Source organism: Colletes gigas, unplaced genomic scaffold, assembly GCF_013123115.1.
Source record: "Colletes gigas isolate AHSC1104 unplaced genomic scaffold, ASM1312311v1 Colletes_gigas_Sc00003, whole genome shotgun sequence".
NCBI classification, from domain to species: Eukaryota; Metazoa; Arthropoda; class Insecta; order Hymenoptera; family Colletidae; genus Colletes; species Colletes gigas.
In genome coordinates, this window is record NW_025106632.1 from 148,812 (window position 1) to 173,048 (window position 24,237).

At 46.9% G+C, this 24,237-nt stretch overlaps 1 protein-coding gene across 3 annotated transcripts in view; it reads left to right on the forward strand.

Annotated features, from left to right (window-relative positions):
* The window catches only part of LOC122404709, a 79,725-nt gene that overhangs the window by 36,954 nt on the left and 18,534 nt on the right, over positions 1 to 24,237 (forward strand). For 2 of the 3 annotated variants that reach the window (XM_043408911.1, XM_043408912.1), the window contains exons 2-3: positions 13,830 to 14,011; positions 22,676 to 22,889. In XM_043408911.1, the coding sequence (XP_043264846.1) occupies positions 13,830 to 14,011; positions 22,676 to 22,889 (396 nt within the window). Of the gene's footprint in view, positions 1 to 12,645; positions 12,734 to 13,829; positions 14,012 to 22,675; positions 22,890 to 24,237 lie in introns of all 3 variants that reach the window. The other variant, XM_043408914.1, reaches the window with a different exon arrangement.

The window sequence follows — 24,237 nt, forward strand, 5'->3', positions numbered from 1 at the left end:
CCACGCCATGCCATGCCATGCCATGCCGAGCCAAGTCGAACCGAGCCGAGCCGAGCCAAGCCGAGCCGTGATTCTCCTCTTTTTCCCCTTTGATATTCGATTATTGGACTCTCGATAATAATCGACCGACTTTCAGTCGAGAGCTCGCGTTTCACTGTATCGCCGAAATCCTTGCCTTTCCTTCGTTTGCTCAAACTACTCTTACATATCCTGTTATTCGCGAAACGCTTCGTACAAGACTAACCAAATATGTAGTAAGAACGTTGTTTGCAATCGTATTCGTTGCGCGTTCGCCTCGCAACAGCTATCCTGCAATCAATGAATCGCATATCGCGCCAACACGTTCTACGACCTAATTTCTTATTACTAATCTTCCGTTGATCGCGCGCGTTTTACTTTTGTTTGATGCCCTCCGTCTGATTTCGATCGTAACGCGCATAGATTAGCTAGAGAATATTTCGACAACAGATTGGCAAAGAATACACAGAGTAGGAAACGTGGAAGCGAACGAACGCTAGCCACGAGGATCGATTTTTCACGAGGCTAGCGTGCGTAAAGTATTGTTACGACCACGTGCTCTTGAGGAGAAATCGATCGCTTATCGACGCGACGCGACGCGACGCGACGCGACGCGACGCAAACTTATCGCGCGCGCGGTCTTCTCGAAACTTTACGCATTCGATTCCGTGGAAACGATTAGGTAAACGCGAATGCTAATCGATACTTTGCCGAGCAAACGCGAAACGCTCGGTTAACGAGTTTCTGGGAAAAAGTTGAGAACGAATGTTCCAGAGTACAGTCATCGAAATACTCGGGAAAAACGAACGAACCGAGTTATAGACGACTGGAATAATCGAGCTCGATCGTTTTCAAACTGTTCGGACCGGATCGGAAACCGAGTCTCGGCTCGATTCGAATTTCGAATTTCGAATTTACTTCGGAGCTAACTACGATAGAACCCACAACTGACCGGTCGAATTTAATGGATTCACCGCTCGATAAAATGTCTGATTTGACATTGATATTTTGGTATTCGATTCTCTACAGCGGGCAAAGTAAATACGCATGCTTTATCGAAGAGGTTTAATGGTACGCCGCAGGTGATTCTCGTTACGATGCATCGTCTTTATACATACAGGGTAGTTGGCGGCCACCCCCGGGGGAACATTTTAATGGAAGAGTCTAGAGGCGAAAATAAGACGAAAATGAAGGATATCAATTTCTTGATCGAGGCTTCGTTAAAAAGTTATTAAGAAAATTAAATTAAAAAATTTTAAATCATTCTGAAAAAATTATTTTTACTTGCAATTTTACTTGTCAATTGTAAGCAATTTTTGGTGAATAGACATACCCCCGAAATCCTGCGTATTTTCGAGAAAAAAAATTCAGTACGAGTGAAACTTTAAACGTTAATAACTTTTTAACGAAGCCTCCATCAACAAATTGGTATTCTTATAATTTTCGTCCTATTTTGGCCTCTAGAATCCTCCATTAAAATTTTTCCCAAGACTGGCCAAACACCCTGTATACGATTACATATTTCGTGTACGCGTGTTTCCAATTGTTGCGTAACAAATAGATCGAGCAAGAACTAAAAGCAAAAGGAACCTTATGATGTTTAACTGCGAGCTCGGTTCGTAGAAACTTGTTCCCTAGTGTTCCAGCCGGTTAATATGTTTTCGCGAGTAAAAGTTGAAGCAAACGGAATAAATTACCGTGTCTATCGACGACCCTGGTGCTTTACTTTCGTCGATTTCCCGGTGAAATTGTTTTTTCTAACGCTTTTCTCGTCGCTTCTGCACCAGAGTTGCGAAACTTTTCATCGCCAGAGGGCAAAATTGCTTTGCTTCCGGCTAACTAATCGCGACCTCCGAATATACAGGGTGATTCCGAAAATGGTAGTACGATCGGAAAAGAAGCGATTTCTCGTGTAAAAATAAGTCGAATTACGTTTGGAATTTTGTTCGGCTCGTATTTCTGAATACATAGAAATGGATTGAACGGCGAAAGTTCCAACGAGGTTCCCGCGAGTTATTTATGGGAAAAATACGCCGCCCCGACAAAGGAAAGTTTCCATGAAAAGCAGACGGTGTTCGGTGTTGCTACCTTGCTGCCGAAAAACAGCCCTCCTGCCAACCGCTGGGAAAACTTTGTCTCGCCGATGCAGTCCGAGAATTATTTAATCCTCGCACCGGAACGTTGACGCGGATTTACTCGTCCTGCGAGAACGAAAGTTTGCTCGTTAAAAAAGCCTGGCAACGCTTTACACAGTGGTATTATACGGTAAACGTTCTTATCGAACGCGTTGCAAACAGACCGAGACATTGTCCGAGCGTTGATAATGCTGATCTTGACCACTAAGACATTTATTTCGGAAATTAAAATAAATGAAAGAGAAAGGATGGCCGTGATATCTATACGCCGCGCCGGCTCGGCTCGGCTCGTCACGCGTCAAAACGTATCACGAGCCGAAAGAAAGAGGAAAGACGTATACATATGTACCAATGGAATACATACGTGTCGGAGAAAAGCGATACTATCGATGTTTTTTCCAATAATTTCTCAAGGTACGCGCAGAACGCGTGCATCGATGTAATTTAATGCAGGTAGAAGGTAAGATCGTAGAACGTGGAACGAAGCCAAGATAAAGTGGCGAAAGATTCGCGTCGACACCGGCTGCGGCCGGAAGGGGAGAGCCTTCCTTCCGAAGGTCGGATCTTTTCGCTTTATTTTCGTACGACAGCCAGGACAGCTTAATGGCAGGAGGACGCGCAGAAAATATTGGACGCAGCGGCGAATTAGCGCCGGGTATCGCGATGTCGACTAAATGCGAGGCTAAGATCGACCGGCAAAGAGAACCGGCTCGGCTCGCTTATCCGAACATCCAGAGTTCGTAGATCGGGTCGCGCGCGGCTCCTCCATCGACCGGTTCTGCCCTCGACGCGTCCTGCTCGTTCTTTATCGAGCACGCAATTAGTAAAGGGCCGTGACGATAGTGGTCGCGAGGACCCAAGAATGGTCGTTAGAACCTCGTCTCGTTTCTTTATCCTCCTTCTTCTTCTTCGTCTTCGTGGAGTCTTTGGGAATTACTTGCCGCGAATCCGAAAAAATGCGCGTGACACGGAATCAACTGGAGGGAGGGTATACCTCTTAGATTATTAATAGATCTTTTAATAGCGAAACAATGATGGTCCTTGACAGTTTGATCCTATCGAGAGATCGAAGCGAGCAACGGGAACGAAAAGCATTTAGGGTTAAACTCCCGCGTCCCGGAGAGAAAAGCGTGTCACGAACGAGTTTTACGGCGGACAGAAGACGCGAATTACAGCCAGTGTAAGGGGAAGCATCGGTATTCTCGGTCGGTGCTCAGAGATCCTTTTCAAGCTTCGGATAATTGGATCGGCGCAATCTCGTCTCGAGCCTCGAGGATGATCCGTTCCTTTTTTCAAGACGAGATCAAATTGCTAGCCAGCAGACCCCTTTAATCCCAGCGTCTGTCTGTCTGTCTGTCTCTCTGTCTGTCTGTCTCTCTTGTCCACGAAAATGTTGAACGAACGGGAGGTAAATCGAGAAAATATCTATACATTTATATCCGTCCGTTGTTCCGCCTCGCGTCGATCAAACAACTGCTTCCGTTCGTCTCTCGTACTCGATCGACGCGTCCCTACTTACCTCTTACGTATACATACATATATGTACCTCTTTCGTTGTTCACGTTTCTTTCTCTTGGATGCACGGTAATTCGAAACACCGATTGCTCCGAGTCTCGAAACACGCTCTCGACGAGTTCCCTGTCAATGTGTTGTGTTGTGTCGTCGATCGAAGCGCGCAAACATCAACAGACTTGGATATCGAGGCAAAAATTTCCGTCGAATGGCGTTGCTTGCGTTCTTTGGATTCGCCGGGACCGTCGAAACGCGTGTTTTCGTATTCATCGATCGATGTATCGATCGAACCGATCCCTTTCAAGAATAACAAGGCCCAGTTAATTGCATTCGCGAACAAGCCCAGCTCGAGCCCGACCGTCCTCGATTCAATTTCCAAGACTCGATTTCTTTAATCGACCGTCTCCGATTATTCTACGAAATTATGCCCCGCGTCCCCCGAGCAATTTCGTACTTGGCACACACTCTGCAATCATTTTCGATCATCGCGAAATCGTCGCGTCGGGCCCTCTCGAAACATCCCGACACAAGGAGAAAAAAAAGCTAAGGTCAAGAAAAAGGAATATGCAGAGACGCCTCCTCGCCATTATTTCAATCCTCTCCGAGACTCGCTCGGTCTGCCATTACCATCGTCCCAGGTCGAGACGCCACGTCACGCCACTCCAAACCGCGATCAGGAAAATTTCAAACCTAACCGAGCTACGCTTTGATCCGCAGTCAACGCAGGCGTCGCTCGAATTCGCATTTTTCCTGCAAATTAATCGTTGTAATCGTTGGACGATAATTAGAGAAATAGCCAGTCCACTGTACGTCGTGCGTACTATCGCTTTATTCGTCGGTTTCTCGAACCTGGAAAAAAGAGAGAAGAAGCTAACCGTCGCATCGTTAACTTCCGCGCGCGTCCAAATCGATCAGCGGCCCTTGAACCACCATTTACATATACATATGTATGTATAGACGGTTTCCCGACTTTCCAATCGATTCGACCTTCGTTCACGGCTCGTGCACGGAGTAGGTAGGTACTTGGAAGACGAACAGACAGACGGAGATGGACGATCCCAGTTTACCCTCTTATATCTTCCTTTGGAAATAACTCGCGTCTCTGTGTCTCGCGAGGGAACGAACGCCGCGCCGCACCGCGCCGTGGCGTTCCAGCAACCTGTCGATCAACGATTTCTCTTCGTTCGCTTCGACGCTCTTCGGTTCTCGAAATCCTCGATAATTGACTCGTTCACGGACGTCGTTGAAACGCCATCGACGTTTTCGGTCTCGTAAAACACACTGATAGACGACTACTCCCGACGCCCATCCAACTCGACGCACAACAACGTACGGCGAGGCGAGGCGAGGCGAGGCGAGGCGAGGCGAGGCGCGGCGCGGCGCGATGTTGGATGCGATAGTTTGTTTCCCTTCGACTTGCATTTCTATCGACAAGAGGGAGGATTTTGCTCGACTTGGGTCGTTAACGCGTTTCCGTCGAACGAGATCGGAAAAGCGATAAAGAATAATAAGATAAGAATAGAAACAAAATAATATAACGTAGACGGGAATTTTCCAATGAAAGTTACGTACTCGAAATTAATTAACGGTTGGATAAAGATAATAAGTAACGATAAATAGTAAGAAATAACTGAAGAGCGAATCCACCGACTGCGTGGAAGTAGGAATATGTAGGTGGTAGTTTAGGGAAGGTTCTGTCGATCAAGTACTCAACACGTTCAATTCGTCGAGTACTTTATCCATTTGATTTTCTTTGTAGAATGGATGCCGGACGAGGATGGCGGTTTTCTGGTTGCTACGAAGTTGCTTTGCGTTTCGCAACTGTGGGATTTTGTGAGCCCCAAAACGCTGTTGTCGCACAGAGGGTCCTTAAACAGGCCTAGGCACCGTCGTTACGTTACGGTCGTAAAATAAATCTGCGCCGCGGCGGAGAATCTTGTACATTGGAAATCCCCGAGTGGACCGATCGTGCACTCGATTTCGATTTATTACTATTGGTTGGTTGGAACGCGGAACGTTGGTATACATACATATGTACTTATATCGATTCGAGTCGAATGCTGACCACTCGTGAAACGAACGAGAGTCCTTTGAGCGAACCTCGGGCTTTCGGGATCTGAGTTTCGTTTTCGCGAGCACACCATCCACGAGAAAGTGGATTTACGTGGCGTGGCCGCGAGAAAGATTTCCTTTCTCTCCCAAGAGAGATTCGCTTGATTCGTCTGATTCGCGAACGCGTACGGGCATCGATTCGACGCGAGTCGAAAGGACAGGCGAGCCTAGAAACACCAGAGAGATCACGAATCCCTTTGAACCGTGCGCGTCCGCGTCCGCGTTCACATCTAAAGGGAAGAAAACGGTCGAGCTAGTCGCTCGAAAGACGCTTCCTTTCAGAAAATCTCTTATCTGCTGCATTACGACGGATTACTTTATTCCGCTTTGGTTAGAGAGACGCGCTCACGCGCGCACGCTATAGAAAGGACACAGCGCTTTTATTCCCTCTACCGAATTGAAATGTTTCGAGGCATCGAACGAAAGCTCGTTGGACTTCCTATCGATCGAATTGACGATCTTGACGAAGCATACCGTGTTCGATTTCCTTTCGCGACGCGTCTCTTGTCGCGCTGGTTTGTTTCACGGTGAAGGGACATCGCTGCTCAGGGTTACTCTAGCTACCGTTACCGGTGCTAAGAATAGTAACTGGTATTACGACAGTCTCTTTAATACTCTATATAAAATTACCAATTGTTATTAAACGTCTTCGTTACGTAAATAACACGATTATACGTACGAATAATACATTACGTGGAATAATTTTACGTAACAACGCGATACGGCTAGAAGCTGCTTTTAAACATAACGTCAGGGGTACTGCGCAAACGATTAAACGGACCCAAGAAAATATTCTGTAGATAGAGATGTTGGTACAGGGACGATGCTGTACACATATTTCATTTTATTCGATTCAACGAGTTTTCTGTTGCACCGTTACAAAATTCAAGTAGAAGAAAGTATAAAAAGAAACGTGGCAATGCCAGGTCGACGAGTCTCGGTTTGGCAATTACTGCTTTATAATCTACCGTAGTCTTTCAAATCTTGCTCGAGTATGAGACAGGCGGGATATAATGCTTCAAAGCGTAAGAGAAAAAGCATTAAAAAAAAAAAAAAAGCAAATACAAAATAAATAAAGCAACGAGCCCGTTTGAAAGAGAGACGAGTGTGAGTTTCTAACGAACGTATATCGGATAAGACGGAGATGAAATAGTAGGATGACAGATGAGAGACGAGGTCTCGTAATTTGCAAATGCGGTGAAAAATTACGGAAAAATTTCGACGAAAGTAGAATCTCCCGCGGTAAGCAGAGACAAATTAAACAAATAAGTATTACAGCCCAACGTGTTATTACAGTCTTTCGATGAACCGATTCGCTTAGAAAAATTTCATTTGGCGCGTGAACCGTACATAGAGATCGGCCGTTTCTCTTGAGAATATAGCGGCATCGTAGAGTTTAACGCGGAAACGATCGGTTATGTTCGATTCGGTGCAGGTAGCGGTGCGGTGCGGCGCGGCGCGGCGCGGCGCGGCGCGATTCAACTTTTCGTTCGGGCGTCGACGGTCGTGCTGGTTTCTTCGCGGAAAACCCAATCGCTTCCTTTCTACGAGAAATTCCTTTGTTAAAGTCCTGCACACAGGGTTCCTGGCCTTACGAGCCTTTGCCACAACCAGACTTTGAATAAGAATTTTTAATAAAGACGGGATATTATGCAAGCTTTACCCTACGGTTGGTTCCTTTCGCGGAACATAGTTTAAACGTAGGTATACGCTGGAGAAAACGGATACACCGTCGAGTAATGTTCGAACCACGTCGGTCATTCCAAATTGGTGACCTTTTCAATGTCGTTCTCTCGGTCGGAAACCTATTTATTCTTATTAGATATCATTTGTTCGATATTCAAGTAAAAGTTTCTAGTGTAATTAAAAGAAAATTAGCGGTCGAAGATGACGAGGGTTTCGATAAAAAATCTCTGCATCCAATGTCCATAAATTTACCTAGTACATATTAATTATCATCTCTGTTCGCGGTGCTCGATCTACTTGTTGGCGAATTTGTATTCTATCGGCGACCGATGACGACCGATCAACTTTCGTCGAGCATAATTGCCGGCTTAGTCCTCTCTAATTGCTCCTGTTTTCGAGCACCGGTTCGAGCTTAGCCTCCCCACGGGGCATAATTGTAACCCTGCTCGACGGCCGTAAATCCGGCGTTCAACGATCGGGGGACCGAACGGACAAACACCGATGGTCGTCGGAGGCATTTTCCGAATTTCGCAAACAGCTATCATCAAGTTGGTCGTGTTCGTCGATCGGAAAAGCAAACACGATGGAAAAGTAACGCGGTAAAACGGTTAAACGAAAGATGGCTAGCTACGATGATCACCACCGCGCACCGAGATAAACGAAACGCACCAAGGAGAGGAGAGAGGAATGTTCGAAAGGACGAGAATCGAATTGGCAGCGAACGCGTTAGACAGACGCGCCGCGTAACCAACTCTCGCTACCCATGACGCGCATTTACCGGGAAATAATGTTCCACGAACTACATACCGCCTAATGTTTACGGTTCGGGGAAACGTTTCGAGCCGTTGCGTTGGAGCGAATCCATCGATCGCACCTGCCGCCTACGCCTTATTATATTTATACGAGGTTATCTAGACCGAACGTAACGCAAACTCGGCAAGATACCAACCAGGTCACGCTCCCGGCATGCTGCGTGTGCCTTTTATTCTCATAAAGTATTGCTCGTTCAAGGTCGCTTCTCCGACAATGACCCCGCCCTCCCCAACCTCCTCCTACCGCAACCTTACGTCACTCTGTTTTTCTCTTTGGAAAATAGAGAAACCGTTCGACTCGATTCTGCACCGCGTCTCGAGACAATTATGCTTTTCAAAGCAGAGATAGACAAGGAGAGATTTACAATCACTGTACTACGTATACACGAATCGGAGACAAGAATGTCGAACGTTAGACGCGTAAAGTAAAACGAGAGTGAAAGAGACGAGGAGAGCGTCAAGACAGACCGTCTATCTATGTATGTATAACGTCACGATAGACCCAGACGAGAGGAATTTTCGCGGAATGTATAGCAAGTGTGACCAGACGAATATAGAATTTCGAAGACGGGAATAAACCGCACGACACAGATTCTTGATACGATAAATGTTCCAAGCCGGTCCTAAGCCTACACCAACATTTACAGGGCTTTAATAGTAAAGAATAACGAAGAATCGACAGCAAATATATGTATTTGCTAACCGTCGCGTCGCGTCGCGTCGCGTCGCATCGCATCGAAAGGAAGAACCCTTGGATGCGAAAGGAAAACCGCGAACTCGCGACATCAAAGTGATCCGCGTCAAGTCGAAGTTGTTGCGGTAAGCAACGAAATTACGAATCGAAATTGAAACGTTCGGGGTCCTGGTGTTTCCCAGGATATGCGGGTACAGTATCGCGCGTAATCGAAGCATAAATTCTGCCGGTAATGGCGGACCGGAGCCCGATCTAGCCGTCAGAAATATTTCCACGGGTAGTTCTCCGTGCCGTGTAATTTTCGATATTCTAGCCTCCGTCTCCGTAATATCGCAGGCGCATGCAAGCTCGAGAAATCGACCAAAAGATTTAACGACGCTACGTTTACTCAAACGGGCCTCCGAACGCGAGCTTTCCACGAGCTTCGTTTACGCCAAGATACGTAAGTACCCCTACAAGCGCAATTACGTTCTCGAGTAATTTGTTTTCCGTGGCGTCGATCGGCGTCGATCGGCGTCGAAAAAACATCGAAACCAATGCTTGCTATACGTATAATAGCACAGCTGCATTTATTCGATAACGTTGAAGGATAAGATATTTGTTGTAGGTAAATTGACTCGAATTTCGGCATGGGCACTCTGTTCGCCGTGGCAAGAAAAATTTATCGGATTCTGCGCCAGCCAAGGCATTGCCGCCGAGGCCTGTTAGAAAGGACGGGTGCGATGCGAGATCGGTGCTGCGGTAATAACCAAGTAGCGTACACACCGATACCTACGTACACGAGTTTCGCATTCACAGATTCTAGCAAAGCACGTAACCGTTCGCGGGCGAAAGCTGCGCGACCGCGCGACCGCGCGACCGAGACCACTGGAATTTAGTTTTACGTGCTGGTATAAGAAACGATAAAACGTCATGGAATAGAAAAATAGATAATGATACGTATAGGTCGTATTGGTACGTGTACTCTGTCTGTCGCGCCTCCTCTGCTTTTCCATGGAAACGGATTTTCAGAGTGTCGTTGAATAATCTTCGGTTCGAAGCAGAATTTATTAAAATCCCACCGAGCATCGAGCGGTTCCTGGATGCTGCGGAATCAGCAGACGAACCGATTCAACAAAATTCTTTTTTACAGAAAATTACAGTCGACGGGCGTACAAATTGAAAACGGTGCGCATCGCGATCGCTAGTGTTCCAGCGTGTTTCGAATCGTGGAAAACAATTGTCCTCGTGGATCGATTTCCGACGCAAACTCGCTAGAGTTGCACGGCTAAACCATGTGAATTTCACCAAGCTAGAAATTACGCGAATGATCGTCGCGAAGATTCAGGCCCCGGAAATGTTCGTCTCTGACTGGTAGCTGGTAGCTCGTCGTGACTCGTGACTCGTGACTCGTGGTCCGTGGCCCGTGCAGCAACCCCCGACGAATCGACGATCGCAAATTCTAGATCGGTTCGCCACGGACGATCGTTGCGACAAACACGCTCCCAGTAAACCCCCGAACGTTCAACGAGCTTCAAACGCACAGATTTTTTATTCGCGTCGTTTGCGTTTTTCGACCGATTCGAATTCTCCATTGTACGTCCAAATCTAATCACTCCTGATCCGTGATTTCGCAACCGTTCACTCTGGATTAGCAGTCGAAAGGATCGCGAACCTGATAAATCTGTGGAAAACTAGCCTTACGTCCTATCTGTTTTACCTTGGTTTCTTCCGCGCCATCCAATATCAAACTGTTTAAAACCGAGACCACCGTACCGTTTGCGATCGCGGAATTTATCGACAACATCGAGAACAACGAGTTCCCTCGGAGCGAAAAAAAGTAACTAATTACAGGTAATGAAAGGTCAGAGCGATGTTCGCAAGCTGCCAAGATCGTGGCGTCGATCGCGCGCACTTTTATTTGCCCGAGCAAGAAGCCGTACCCCAACCAAGTTGCTTGACGTTAATTAAAGCCGGATAAGCGATCGTACCGCGTGAAAATCTCTCGAGCCAGCCGTTTTGTCCAGACTCCCACCAACGATCGCGGGATCCTCGATTCGACGAATAACAACGTTATTTCTCAGCATGTACGAGTCAAAAATAAAATGCAACGAGTACGAAAGGGAATTTTAAGGTAGAAATGGATCGATGAATCGAGAAAATATTTATTCGATATCGGCGAAAAAATTTTGCTCGACTTTGAATCGACGTGTATCGTAGGAGAAATATGTTTTCGTCGGCTTGTCGGGCTCGTCGAAATCGACTCTCGTCCGGAGAGGGGGGAGAAAGGTTTCTAGGACGGTGCATTTTCCAAGAAGCGGCCGCGGCACTAGTTGCAGTTGCAGTTGCAATTGCAATTGCAACACGCGCAGCCAACCTTCAAAGTTGCCTCTCTCCTGAAATTGCATCGCATCGCATCGCATCGCATCGCATCGAATCGTCAAGCCGAAGAAGCCAAACGCATTCTTGGATAACTGCATTTCCTATCCATCTATCCGTTGGATTTCTTTCGTCTTTGCTGCTCTATCGACGATTCGTCTGTTTTCTTTCCAAACTGTCCTCGATGCGTCCTCGACGTTTCGCTCGCTGCTGTCTGTGCTGCTGTGCCCCTCTTCTTCGAGATGGAAGATGTTTGCATTGGGTCCTGTAGTATTACGCGCAGAATATCGAGAGGAGGGTAGAGTATCGACGATCTAGAAAAAAGAGTCAAAGCGTAAAGATCGTTGCAATAGTCCGCGGCGATAAAGAATAACGAGCCGAGCCGAGCCGAGCCGAGCCGAGCCGAGGCAACACGAATCGTACAAGAACACGCGCAGTCGGTGTCGTGGAAACGTCGAACGCGGCCATAGAACCGTATCGGCGCGGCGCGGCAACTCGCTTTTCCCCTTTAATCGCTTCTACGAACAGAAAAGTGGAAGATTACTCGGCTCGAAATCGATCCGAGTCTCTGCGTAATCGGCGTATCCTGTCCGCCTGTCCGCTTGTCCGCTGGTCCGTCGTTTCTCACCCCACAATTTCCCGGCCGAGCCTCTTTCCGTGGCGCGCGCGCAAAATGCCAGCTCGCCTATAGATATACATATGTATACATATGTTGACCATGAGAAAACTCCTCGCGAGGCCAAACACTCGAAAGGAAATACATAAACAATAAGAATTTTCTCGAGTGTTTTTCGTCGCATCGAGCGGACCAAGGACCAAGGCACAGTGGGGACAAGAAATTCTAATAAAAACGGCGATCGCCAACAGTCGCGCGCGCGCGTTCGACTTTTCTGTTTTGTAGAAAAACATTAGGATAAACGTTTGTTCTGTCGACGATTGATTTCTCAACAAACACGATTAAACTGCGAAATCATCGCGGATCGATAAAAATCGGCATCCGGAAGGCCGTCGACCGACCTGCACGACGCGTCGCGACGCGGCGCTTCTTCCACGAACATTCGAATCGTTCAACGACGCGTTTTACACGCGTGCTCGATTATCGCAACATAAACTTAAATAGTAACGCGTTGCGACGTATTCGAGCAACGTCTAGTACGTTATCGAACGTAGTCGTTCTCCGTGTATACATAGATACACGACTTTCGATACTGAGATTTCTTTTTAAGCGTTCTATAGTCGTCTCCTGCCACTGACGATACTTGTACAGGGATAGTTTAGAAAAGGACTAACGTCACGTTCTCTGTGTTTTTTTCCTTAGAAGCAAGTAAGAAATAGCAGGAATGAATGGCATTGGTCTCGGGGTGGTCGCGTCTCGCTGTCAACGGTTTTCTCTCAACGCGATGGAGGTGGGTTGAAAAACATCGCTCATTTATCATTTATAATAAATAATAAATAATGAAAAATAATTTTATTAGAATTAATTAGATGAGTATGCGTCTACATAGATCTATCTTGACTCGAGCATCGTTGAGAATCGTTCGAAGGGATCGTGGGTGGGAGCGTTTTTGATTATGTTCGGACACGCTCCCAGCGAATAATCGTCATATGTATATTCAGCCGATCGAGTCCAGTGCGTTGGAGCACGCGTTGGAGCACGCGTTGGAGCACGCGTTGGAGCACGCGTTGAACCACGCGTTCAGCGTGTTTGGCTATCGAGCGCGTTTAGGTAGTCGAGTAACGACTCGCCTCGAACGAGAGACCAGAAGCTCGGAGCGTCACGGACGCAGTCAGCATACGGCAGATATCGAAATGGCTTCGCATCATTGCGTCGTTTTGAAACGTGACGTCCGATGCCAGCGAACAAAAGCGAATTTCAGGACAATGCCACCCGTTCGTCTCGTAATCTCTTCCGCGTAATATACGTGTACGTAGATCCACGTCGGCTCGCGGTGCTGTTGAACGCAAATAAAGGTTTCTCGGAAGACAGGTGAACGAGCCGAGAAGCAAACGGACGTGTCGAGCAGGGAGCGGCCCGAGGAAAAGAAAAGGCAACGCGGCCGGGGACCCTTTGCGAGAGAAAGAAAGGTGTCGCGAGAAGAAAAGGGCTTTTCTTCTCGCGAACGTTTATGCCTGATTTTTCGCAATTCTGGATCACCGTGCGTCAAGTAGTACTACCGGTAGTTGCGATCCAGCAGCTGGGAACCTCGCGAAATCGTTGTAATTCCCGTTGAAATTCCCGTTGCTCGAAACCGAAGCAATAATAAAAGAGCCATCTATCGTTTTTAAAATATTCAGGGTACATATTTATCGCACGAGCCGTTCACGTTGGTAAAATTGATCGACGCGACGCGGCGGGTGCGACGGCCCCTTCGAGTAGATATCCCATCGTTACGCGCAATATTCACGACCGGCTGGCTAGCCTAGCTAGATTTGTTTATCGAACGAACCGAAGGAATCGTCGGTCGGTGTCGTTAAGAGGTTGGTTTGCTTGGGTTGTTCCAGGTACAAGGACAACAGGGCTTATCCTTGGCCAGGTGGCGAGAGCCACTTCATTCTGTACCCAGAGAGCGCGAACCAGACGATATACGCGCAAAAGGTGCGAGCCTCGGACGCGGGACGATATTCCTGTCGAGCCAGGAACGACACGACCATCCTGGAAGGAGACATCACGCTCGCCGTATTCGGTGAGTCAGTCGAGTTTATTCCATTCCCTTTTCCACTATCCACGTTCCTTTAAACCTTGGATATTTTACTTTCCGATACTTTTACCAATATTCGCTTACAAAAGAGATATACGTACATCGACCAAACTAGATAATTACTTTTTAAGAATATTCCGTAATATTTTGTAATCGATAAACGTTATTCGGTGTGTTTTGGGGTTGAATTTGTGCAGGGTAAAATGTGCCGAGAAATAAAAATATTCGTTCCAGGTATTTAAATCGAACACGATCGACGCACCGCGGTGATTTTAAACGAAAAGAAACGCGATTGTTATTTTGAAACGTCGCGTTTGGGTTTTGTTCGCGCGATAGTCGAGAACGGAGAAGATGGCTCGATTTATTCCAGCTTCCGCAATCTGTTATCGTTTGCTTTTCCCCGAGTTCGTCGCGAGATTGGATCTTGGAGTCGAAACGACGCGACGCGACGCGACGCGACGCGATCGAAACGGAAAAGAAAGATCGAGAAATATGTAGTTTCGGAGGTAGGTAATTATAGCGTCGGCAAACGAGTATCGATTATTTGATATTGGGACGGAAGACAATGCGAGAGACGGTGAAGAAGCAAAAGCTCTCGTTACTCGTCAAAATACAATGCTTGGGAAATAAATCAGTCTTTTGCAAACACGGTTGGGTAAAGCGTTGAAATTGATCGGTCGTGTACCGAATTGTTCTGATCGTTGGACGCGCGTAGAAAGACATACCCCGATCAAAACTTTGGGAAATTTATAGCGCCCGCCGCGCCACGCCACGCCACGCCGCGACTATGTATAATCTTGTTACATGGTCGTTCGAATCGCGCGTTCGAGTTGTTAATTGGTTAAATTAGCTAGTAGAGTCAGCCGTAACAGGTACGCGGGAAAATGTTTGGCAACGATGCTCGTGTTATCAAAGGCATTCCTCCCCCCGTTGTGTAGCCCTCGATCGATACATATTGCAAAAATTTACTTCGTTCTCGGTTATTTACGTTCGTGTTTTCGTTGCTGTCTCGCGAGTAGTTGGACGGCGTGACGGTTCAAGGGGGATGATTTACACGGAACGAAACAGAGCAGAGAGTAGAGAGCGATCGGTTAGGAACGTTATGTCGATCGATGAGTCACGTTCTCCGTGTAGGTGGTAAGTTCTCGGAGCCACGGGTCGATTCTTTTTCCTGGAAATTAAGCAAGCCGTTGCCACTAGGAGGCCGGCCGAGAAACACGAGGACGCGGAGAAGGAGAACGAGCGTCGCGGAGGCGCCGTATTATAGTTATCGGTCGGATGCGCGGAACGCGCACCGAGATAACTCGACGCAAGACTATGCGTTAGCTTCGCGGAATCCCGATTAGACCTTTTCCTCGAACGAATTTCTGTCGTTTCACGGTATCTCGCGTGTTTCTCCGACCGACGACTAATTGCGCTCTTACGCTCGTCCCAGTTTACAACTACCGCTCCTTTTGGAATTTAACTTCTTTCTGTTTATGCCACGCCGACAGCGCCGACAGCGCCGACGACGACGACGACGACGACGACGACGACAATTTCACACCGAGATTCGCACGAATCAAACTACGACTCGAAACTATACACGGCACCTTTAATACGTATCTTCTTCTAAAGTAATATGAACGTAATTGCACTGTTTCGTATCTCGAGGAACAAATTTAAATCAGCTTCTTTCGAGTCTCGCGTCAAAATGGACTCCCCAACAAGAACGACAAGACGGCAAGTGTACGCGTTGATAAATAAGTTAAATCGGATAGAGGCTTATCTCCCGTTATCCGATGTATCGATTAATTTGATCGATTCGCGCGAACGTTGCATATTTACATAATTAGAAACGGATCACGGTGTTGGTTCATCGAGTAACCGGAAACGTAGCGCGATTAACCTCGATCGGTCTGTTTGCTCCAACCACCACCGATTACCGAGGCCATTTAGCCAAAAGGTTCGAATTTCGAACGACCAACCGTGGCATACATGGTTCGGAAACGATTATTAATTTACGCGGGAGAATCGTTCGTCGCGGCTACCTATTCGCGAGATTTTTCCTCTCCTCGTCTTTCCACCTCTCGTTCCACAGGCATCTGTCTCTGTCACAGAACGACAACCTCGTTTCCCCGCAATTTCCATCGGCTTCCGGGACAGACTTCATCCACCGGACGAGCATTATTCTTGCTAGCGTTACCAGCGAAATGAGTTTTTTCGGCACTGCGAAAACAGTCGTGCGTTCCTCGCTTCCGGAGAACCAACGATGATAAACGTGATCGATAAACGGACTAAAATACCGAGTGGACTTACAGTGCGTCGCCCTAATAGATTTTCTCGGCTTTTTCGACCGGACAAGAAGAAGAGCACGCGAATACAAGACCAAAGTACTACATTCGTCGGCACGTTGTCGTTTGGCCGTTCGATATTCGATATTGTTTTTCGAGTCGTATGTAGGTACTTACTTGTAAAACCGCAGTAACGATAACAACGACAGAAAGAGCAACATTGAGAAATATTGGTACCGTAAGAAGGAGATTTTTATCCATCCGTGTCTTTGGATTACGTTTTACGATTTACGTTTCGCGAACTATGGTAAGAACGAAGGCGTGGCTGGGCTGGGGCTGGGGTTGGGGTGGGGGTTGGGGGTTGAGGGGACGGAGGCAGAAGGTTAGGAGAGAAAAAAAATAACGAGGGCAAGGAAAGAAGAAAGGTGTGCCGAGTCTGGCGAAACGAAATTAATTTCCGAGCGAGTAACCCCTTGAAACTCGGCCCGTATAAATATGCATACACGTTTAGCGGCGGCGGGGGATGCGGAAGGAGAGAATTATGAGCCAATACCTCAGGGCTAAGTGCACGGAGTGGTTCTACGCCACATACATTAACTAAATGCGTATGATCTCACAGCGAGAGGAAGCTGTACCGATGATGCTGCCCCGGTAATGCAATTAGCCGGTGTACTGTACGCTGCTGGCTGCTATCTCTCCTGGCTATTTCTGCTCCTCGAATCTCTCTCTCTCTCTCTCTCTCTCTCTCTCTCTCTCTCTCTCTCTCTCTAACGTCGTCTTGCGTTTTACGAGAGGTTTAAACGACCAACAAAATGAGCTGTTTATTTCCAATAATGTACAAGGTACACCGCCAAAAACAGAACAACGGCTTAATCTCTATACATATTTCTATTTTCATTATTTGAAATCATTCGGAGAAACGTTCGTTGCGAAAATAGTACCGGTATACGTAGAGTTCCCGCGGTTGACGTCGATTCGCACAACCAGAGGCAAATAATCCACGAACAAATTGAAAAATAACGGAGAATAAGCTATCTTTTGGAAAGTCCGAAAAAAAATTAATTTCGTTTTAGAGCGTTTAAATCGAGTCGAAGGTATCGATCGAAGCGTTCGATCGGCTGTTCCCCGGTCAGGGTAACAGAATTTAACGGGGCAATAGCCTCGCGAGGATGTTGATCGATCGAGGAAAGCAGAACGATGCGTCGCGACTCGGTGTAACAAGGAAAAGCAAACTGTCTTTGGTCGTTGTGCGGCCGTGTGTGCTCCTCTCAAAGCATCGTATGTTCAGGACAAGCCCGTCAGAGGTTTGCCGAAGAATCCTCTCCAGGGTGCGGTGGTCCGATAACCCTCGACCGCGATTCTCTCCAATATTCTGTTGCTAGTTGTTTCATTTTTCACCTTTCCGATGAGTTTGATCGAGCTACGTTCACGTATCTCGAGTATCCGTTTACGGATTAAGAAGAAAAATCCGAAGCAATAATTTATTTTACACGAGGACGACGCTTTTTTACGGACAATCGTTTCTCGAACTACGGGGAAGAAGAAGAAGAAGAAGAAGAAGAAACGTACATACGTTGAGCGTGGTCGGAAGGAACGCGAAATTAATAGTTGGAAACGAATCGAGTCTCTTTATCGACGGGAGTGAAAATATTGACGTAGATTGTTTGAATATCACCGCGCGCGAGACAGTCGAGTCAAGAGTCGAAGGTAAAGTTTCATCGAAATTCGTTAATCCCGAAAAGTAAGGATAGAACGGTGCCATTAACGAGCCGATGGATTCGTTCGGAACCGGAAGAAACGAGTTCCTTCGAGATTAATGGAAATCCGAAGATCCCGAGGGAACCTAACGGACGCGTCCGTCGACTTTCGCATCGAAGAAAGGAGAGAGTATTACATATAGCGTGATTCTCGAGTTATTAGTTTCCGAGACCACCAGCGCCTCGCGACGTTGCCTCGAGATATCGAGACGCGTATCCGTCGATTTCTCTCTGCTACCGGTTCGAACGATGGGGGGGCCGCTAACAGTGAGAGGGAGGAGAGGGGGGAGGGGGGGGGGCGTTGGCGGGGGCGGAGGCGGAGTCGAGTTAGCGCGAACGAGAGGCGTACAGGTATTTGAATAAAACTGCCCACGCGCGCTTCCGAGAAGTCCTCTTAAAACCGCGAAAGGAATGGTGCGCGCCCTTTCTTCGCCGCGGTAACCGGAATTCCTGGAAGTCTTTCTCGAACCTCTTCATGCTCGTTGTCCGACCTCGGTATCGCGAGTTAGTGGAGCTTTCGCTCGTAACTACGCCGACGCCGACGCCGACGCCGACGCCGCGCCGTACAGCTTTCGGAACTTAATTTATTACTCGACTATTTCCTTCGATATTGGATTTTTAATGTGTCGTTCGATCGGTGATCCGAGTTTTCCGCGGCGAATATACGTCGGAAGCGAAAGACAAAGAGAAACAATAATAAAATATAAGTAATAACGTCCCATCGAGAAACGATAATCGTCGAATTGTACGGTGACTGACGGTTTGGAAATTTTTTGCAGTATAGTATACAGGGTGTTCGGCCAGCTCTGGGAAAAATTTTTATGCGACATTCTAGAGGGCAAAATAAGACGAAAATCAAGTTATTAATGTTTCAAATCATTGTAGAAAAATTATTTTTATTTGCAGGGGTCAATTACAATCATTTTTGGTCAACAGACATACCCCCGAAATCCTACGCACTATCGAGAAAAAAATTCGTGTAAATGGACAAATTTTATTAACATGTTTTGACAGTAATTTTGTTAATAACTGTTTAGCGAAGCCTCGATCAACAAATTGGTATTGTTGATTTTCGATTTATTTTCGCTTGTAAAATCTCTCATGAAAATTTTTCCCAAGAGTGGCCGAACAACCTTTAGAAATTGGAACCGTTTCGAAGCGTTCGAAATCCCATCGGTAGCAACGAACGCAAGACGGGACGGGACGAGACTTTTCGACAAAGTCTCCGCACGGTTGATCGAAAAATTGCAACTTTTGCCGAGCTTCCTATTTCCTGTTTAATGGTCTCGCGACCCCGATTCCGGTGAAGAACTTTGGGCTAACGTGCACCGTAAACTGTCGAACAAAAGAACGAGTAACCGAAACTCTTGCCGATAAAACTGCTGCGAACCACCCTCTGCGATCGTAACCGCGTTTCATTACGGAGACAGGCTAGTAGTTGCTGCTTCACCACCACCGAAACATTCGTCGATCCGGCGTTTCTTTTCGTTTGCTTCTCGCTGAATTTTCCACCTGTAACGTTTTCGGATACTAACCAGCCGTAAAATTTCAATAAGTATGCTCGACGCGAAGTGCACGCTGTGCACGTGCGCCGCAACACGCGAACCGCACGCGTATCGATTATACCTGAGATCGCTGAACCAAGAAACTCGATTTATCACAACGAAAGCATCACCTTGCTCGAATAAATAGCGTCGGAGTCGTAGAAAGTAAAGTTGCGTCGTAGGAAGACCGCGTTTTCCGGGTATTTATTTCATTCTCGATCAGCGTTCGAAAAAAGATATCTGCTGTTAGGCATTAGAAATTGGCGAATGCGCGAGGATGTCCAACGACTCGGTACGGAGACGACGGTAATGTTTGCATAATGGCTGTTGCGGTAGCATGTTCGAAGAGATCGGTCGATCGAAGCAGCCATATCCTTGATGCGTTAGAGGAACATAGTACAGGATCTGCGAATTACGTACACGTGTGCGAGCGCCAGACGCAACGCGGTTCGATCGGCGGAACTCGCGCGTACCTAAGGGTTGTGTATGCATCGCGACACGTGACGCGTTCCTGCACACGTACGTACGCCACTCTATGCACACCTGCGATCCTTCAAATCCCATCAATCTATAGATCCTGGATATTGCGGTCGTGAATAAACAAACGATCTTTTGTACGCGTTAATATCGGAACAACGTTAAATGGTGGAGCAGTTTGTATTTTCAATATAAAAGTTGAAGGAGGGGTAAAGTTTTCGGCAAGGTAGGTAGTAGAGCGGCAAGTAGTTTATATTAAGTTTCCGAAGCAAAAGTTCGTGCATTTAGGATGTTGGGTAAAGTAATTTCTTGGCCGGTTTCTGTGGTTCGGTTTCGTTTCCGGGTCGGGAGAGTAGATTCCGTAGAAATGATTTTTTAATCGATCGGAACGGCGACGAACGAGCATTTCTGCCGTTTTGCTCGAGTTTACCCGAATTCCCTCGAACAGAGAATGAACTCCTTGCTGGAAAAAAAGACAAAGCGGACCGGTTCTCGCTGCAGGCACTCCAATTAATCCCATGGATCGATCACCGCGTTGACGCGGTGCATCGGGCTTCGTTGATTATCCAACAGACGATTCAACGTAACGAGTGCGCTTCGGGAGAAATTAACGCCAGGCAAATTGCGATCCGCTCGGAGAGAAACGTTGCAGCGCGACGCGACGACCACCGACTGCAACTACGCTTTGATAAAATTTAATAGGCGGCGACGCGACGCGACGCGACGCGACGCGACGCGCCTCTTCGAATTGTAAGTCATTTCGTTTTGAAAATTTCATTCTAGTTGGCGAAAAACTTTGCACCGACTCTTACCAATCGATATTCTCGTAATTAAATCTTCATCGAGGCTATAGAATGTGTATTGTTTTTATTGCGTTTTACGTTTGCGAAAGCAACGAAGAAGGACGGGGATTGAACGAACAAGGTCGTTTAAGAACCTAATCCTTTTTCAGCCTACGTATCTGTACGTATCTGTAAGTTGATCGTATTTGTCGGACTAAGGAAATCGTGCAGTTTGCAGCCGTCCCGAGACTAGGGCAATTGTTCAGAGTTCGGTTGCCGGTCCGACGAACAAACGACTCTGTAAACGTTGCGACGCGACGAGTTCTTTGTCCCCGCACGAGGGAACGAACAGTTTGCCAATGGCCAGCGGCCGCGCCACGCCGCGCCACGCCGCGTGGCGTGGCGCGGTATGCGGTTCATTTCCGTGATTTCGCGAGGGAAATGAAATTTCGTAATTATTGTATTCTCGCGAATGCACGGTGCGGAAGCCGAGAAGCGAGAGAGAACGAATCGGCCGAGAAATGAAAATCACTTTAATAAACCCCTTTCAAACAACTGTAATTCACAGGCGTTACGAATAGTTGGCATTTCCGTGAAATATTTTATACTCGTTCGTTACGTGAAGGTTTCCCCTAGCGTGTTTGGTGCACAGCGCAACCAGCAAAACGAAGAAACACGAGAAACATCGTCGATCAGAGACTTTGCTCGCGAAACAGACTACGGAGAAGATAAAGGGAAACGGTTAAAACGAAAGTTTCGCTGGTTCTATTAAGCTCAAAATGTCTCGTACGAAAGTTTGTTCAACTTGGAAGACGGATTCCTACGGAGTTTCGAGCTTAGGCCGTGGAACAAAGCTATAGCGTAAGGTTTATTAACCCCTCGATGCTAGAATGGATAGAGGTCGCGAAACGATGCATCGCCTGAAAGATTTCAAAGCGATTGTCCGTAGGTGGTAAGTAGGTACATACACGGTATCGCGCCTCACACTTTTCGCACCAATATCTTCACTCTTTGTTTTTACCTACCTTGTTTCCCCCCTCTTCTTCTTATCTTGGCGTATTCCAGTATTCTGCATAAACTATAAACAGTTGGAAAAGGACCAAACGTTGCGAACGAATCCTCCTTTTTCCTCGCGTTGTTCCCTCGGTGCCTGTTCCGATTTCATAAAACAATCGCGTTGCTGCTTTGTCGAAAGATAAAATAAAAGGGACGCTCGTGACAACGGGCCTTTGAAACTGCAAACTATGTCCGAAACGTTTGCTCGTTTTTCAAGTAGGTAGCTCTGCCCTGTTTCTCGAACTCGAAAAACGACAAACGTCCCGAAGGTTGCGTTGTTTGGAGGTGGAACTCGACACCGTGCCACGAAACGCAGATGGGAAACAGGAACCGGTTAATGGAACGTAAACGGATTTGCTCGCAACTTGGTTGGTTCGTGCAAATATCAGTTGCGAGCAGCGTCGAGAAGCATACAAAATTCTCGTTTCGTCCGCGGCGATTAAATGTATACAATCTATTATACATACATATGTAATGTTTGTCTTGCGAGTACATATATGTATGTATATCCTTTCTACCGCTATTTATTTACGGAGCAAGACTTTTGCTGCGCACCACGATTATTTCTAATACACCGAGAGAAACTGATTCGGCTCGGTGCGTTACCGCGTGTACCTTAAAAAAAAAAAATTCATTTCGACGTGTACTCGAAACTCGCGGGAAATCGCGGCTAATATCGAGATGACTGGTGGTGCTCGTAGTCGATAGCTGGGTTCTCGATCGAAATGGTTTATAACGAGACAGTCGATCGCTCTTTCAGGGGAGAAATCCGGCGGATACACGGGAAAGCCTCTACCGACGTACAGGCCAGCCTCGCAATTGGTACCTCTGGGAGGAGCGGCGAGATTGTTTTGCGAAGCTTATCTGGGAAAAGTCGAGCTTCCGGATGCGAAAAATTCGGTGACCTGGTCCAAGAGCGACAGCAACGTGACGCTTCCGAATCACGGACGGATCGCTCAACACAGGGTATCCAGGTGAGATTTTATCCATTGTTATTTTCGGAACGTGTTTGCGACGAATTTCGAATAAATTTTTTTCTTTTTTTTTTTACGTATGAGAACGGTGGCATCGAAAAACGCGTTGCTCCTCGATCGATTCGAAATGCTCGACAGCGATTCGCTGGACGATGAACGGGCCAAAGAACAGCAGCTAGAATGTTACTCGCAAAGGGCAAGGCGCATAGGGATCAAACCGCTAATTAAGGGACACGCTCACCGGGGAGTATCGGAATTTACCTTTGATCCAGAAGGGGCATATCCTGGTTCCGGGAACCACGGAAGGCGCACGGAATGCGTATATGTATTCTCGAATCGATTAATAGGAGGGCGGGGGCCTATTAACGAGGGTTAAATTTCATCGGTTATTGAAATCTTGGCGGTTATTATCACAGGAAATGGAGCCTCTTGTTCCCCGTTATCCTCGACGCGTCGTCTTTAAATCTTCATTCGTTAACCATTTTACGGACTAACAGGCGTTTAAATACTTGGCTAATCGCAACCGCGATTATTTAAAGCGACTTTTATTTCTGTTTTTTTTCGTTATTTAACGCGTCGTATCAACCGTTTTGTGGGTTATTAGCGACTCGGGTAAGTCATAGCCTGTTGTATGTAGTTAGTAGTTAGCGACTCACGGTACAGTTCCCAGTTGGCTTCTTCAAGTTTCCATTTTGGTGGTTTGTAGGATTCGCGGCTTCGGTTCAGATAGTATGTTTGTTACCTTTATTGGGAAGTGGTGGCGTGGCTGTCGTATAAATCATCGGCTGTGTGCTCCATATGATGTTTTGGGTTATAGATGGACTGCCGAGGGTTGGATCCGTCGCACTGAATCGGTGGAATGCCGAGGTAGGTGCGGTTGTATTTAATAATACGAGATTGATTGAATTTATTATTTTCTCTATGATGATCTATCAGTTTTGTACGATCCCCAGAGGGGGGTACTGTGGCTGTGTTATAGCGTGGATTATAATTGCCTGTTCTTTACCAGGGAATGGATTACTAGTTGTAGCCGACGCGTAGGATTTTCTAGGCTGTGTACGTTTGAGGATTTTGCTCGGTGTTGTGTTTGATTCCGTGGTTGGGTTTCTATGATCGGTGGGTCTCGTCTCGGTGTCACGCACACTATGCATCGTTCTGTTGTCGAAGCAGAATGATGCGGTGTGTCATCACGCACACCATACAACACAATAATACTACAATAACACTGCGCGATAACTAGTTTGAAATCGAACTGGCACTCGCGAGCGACAATAATAGGTCTGATTCGCGGTAGCCTGCTCGTGAGCGACTGACGAAAGCAGCGACCCTTATCAAGTGTAGAAAAAAT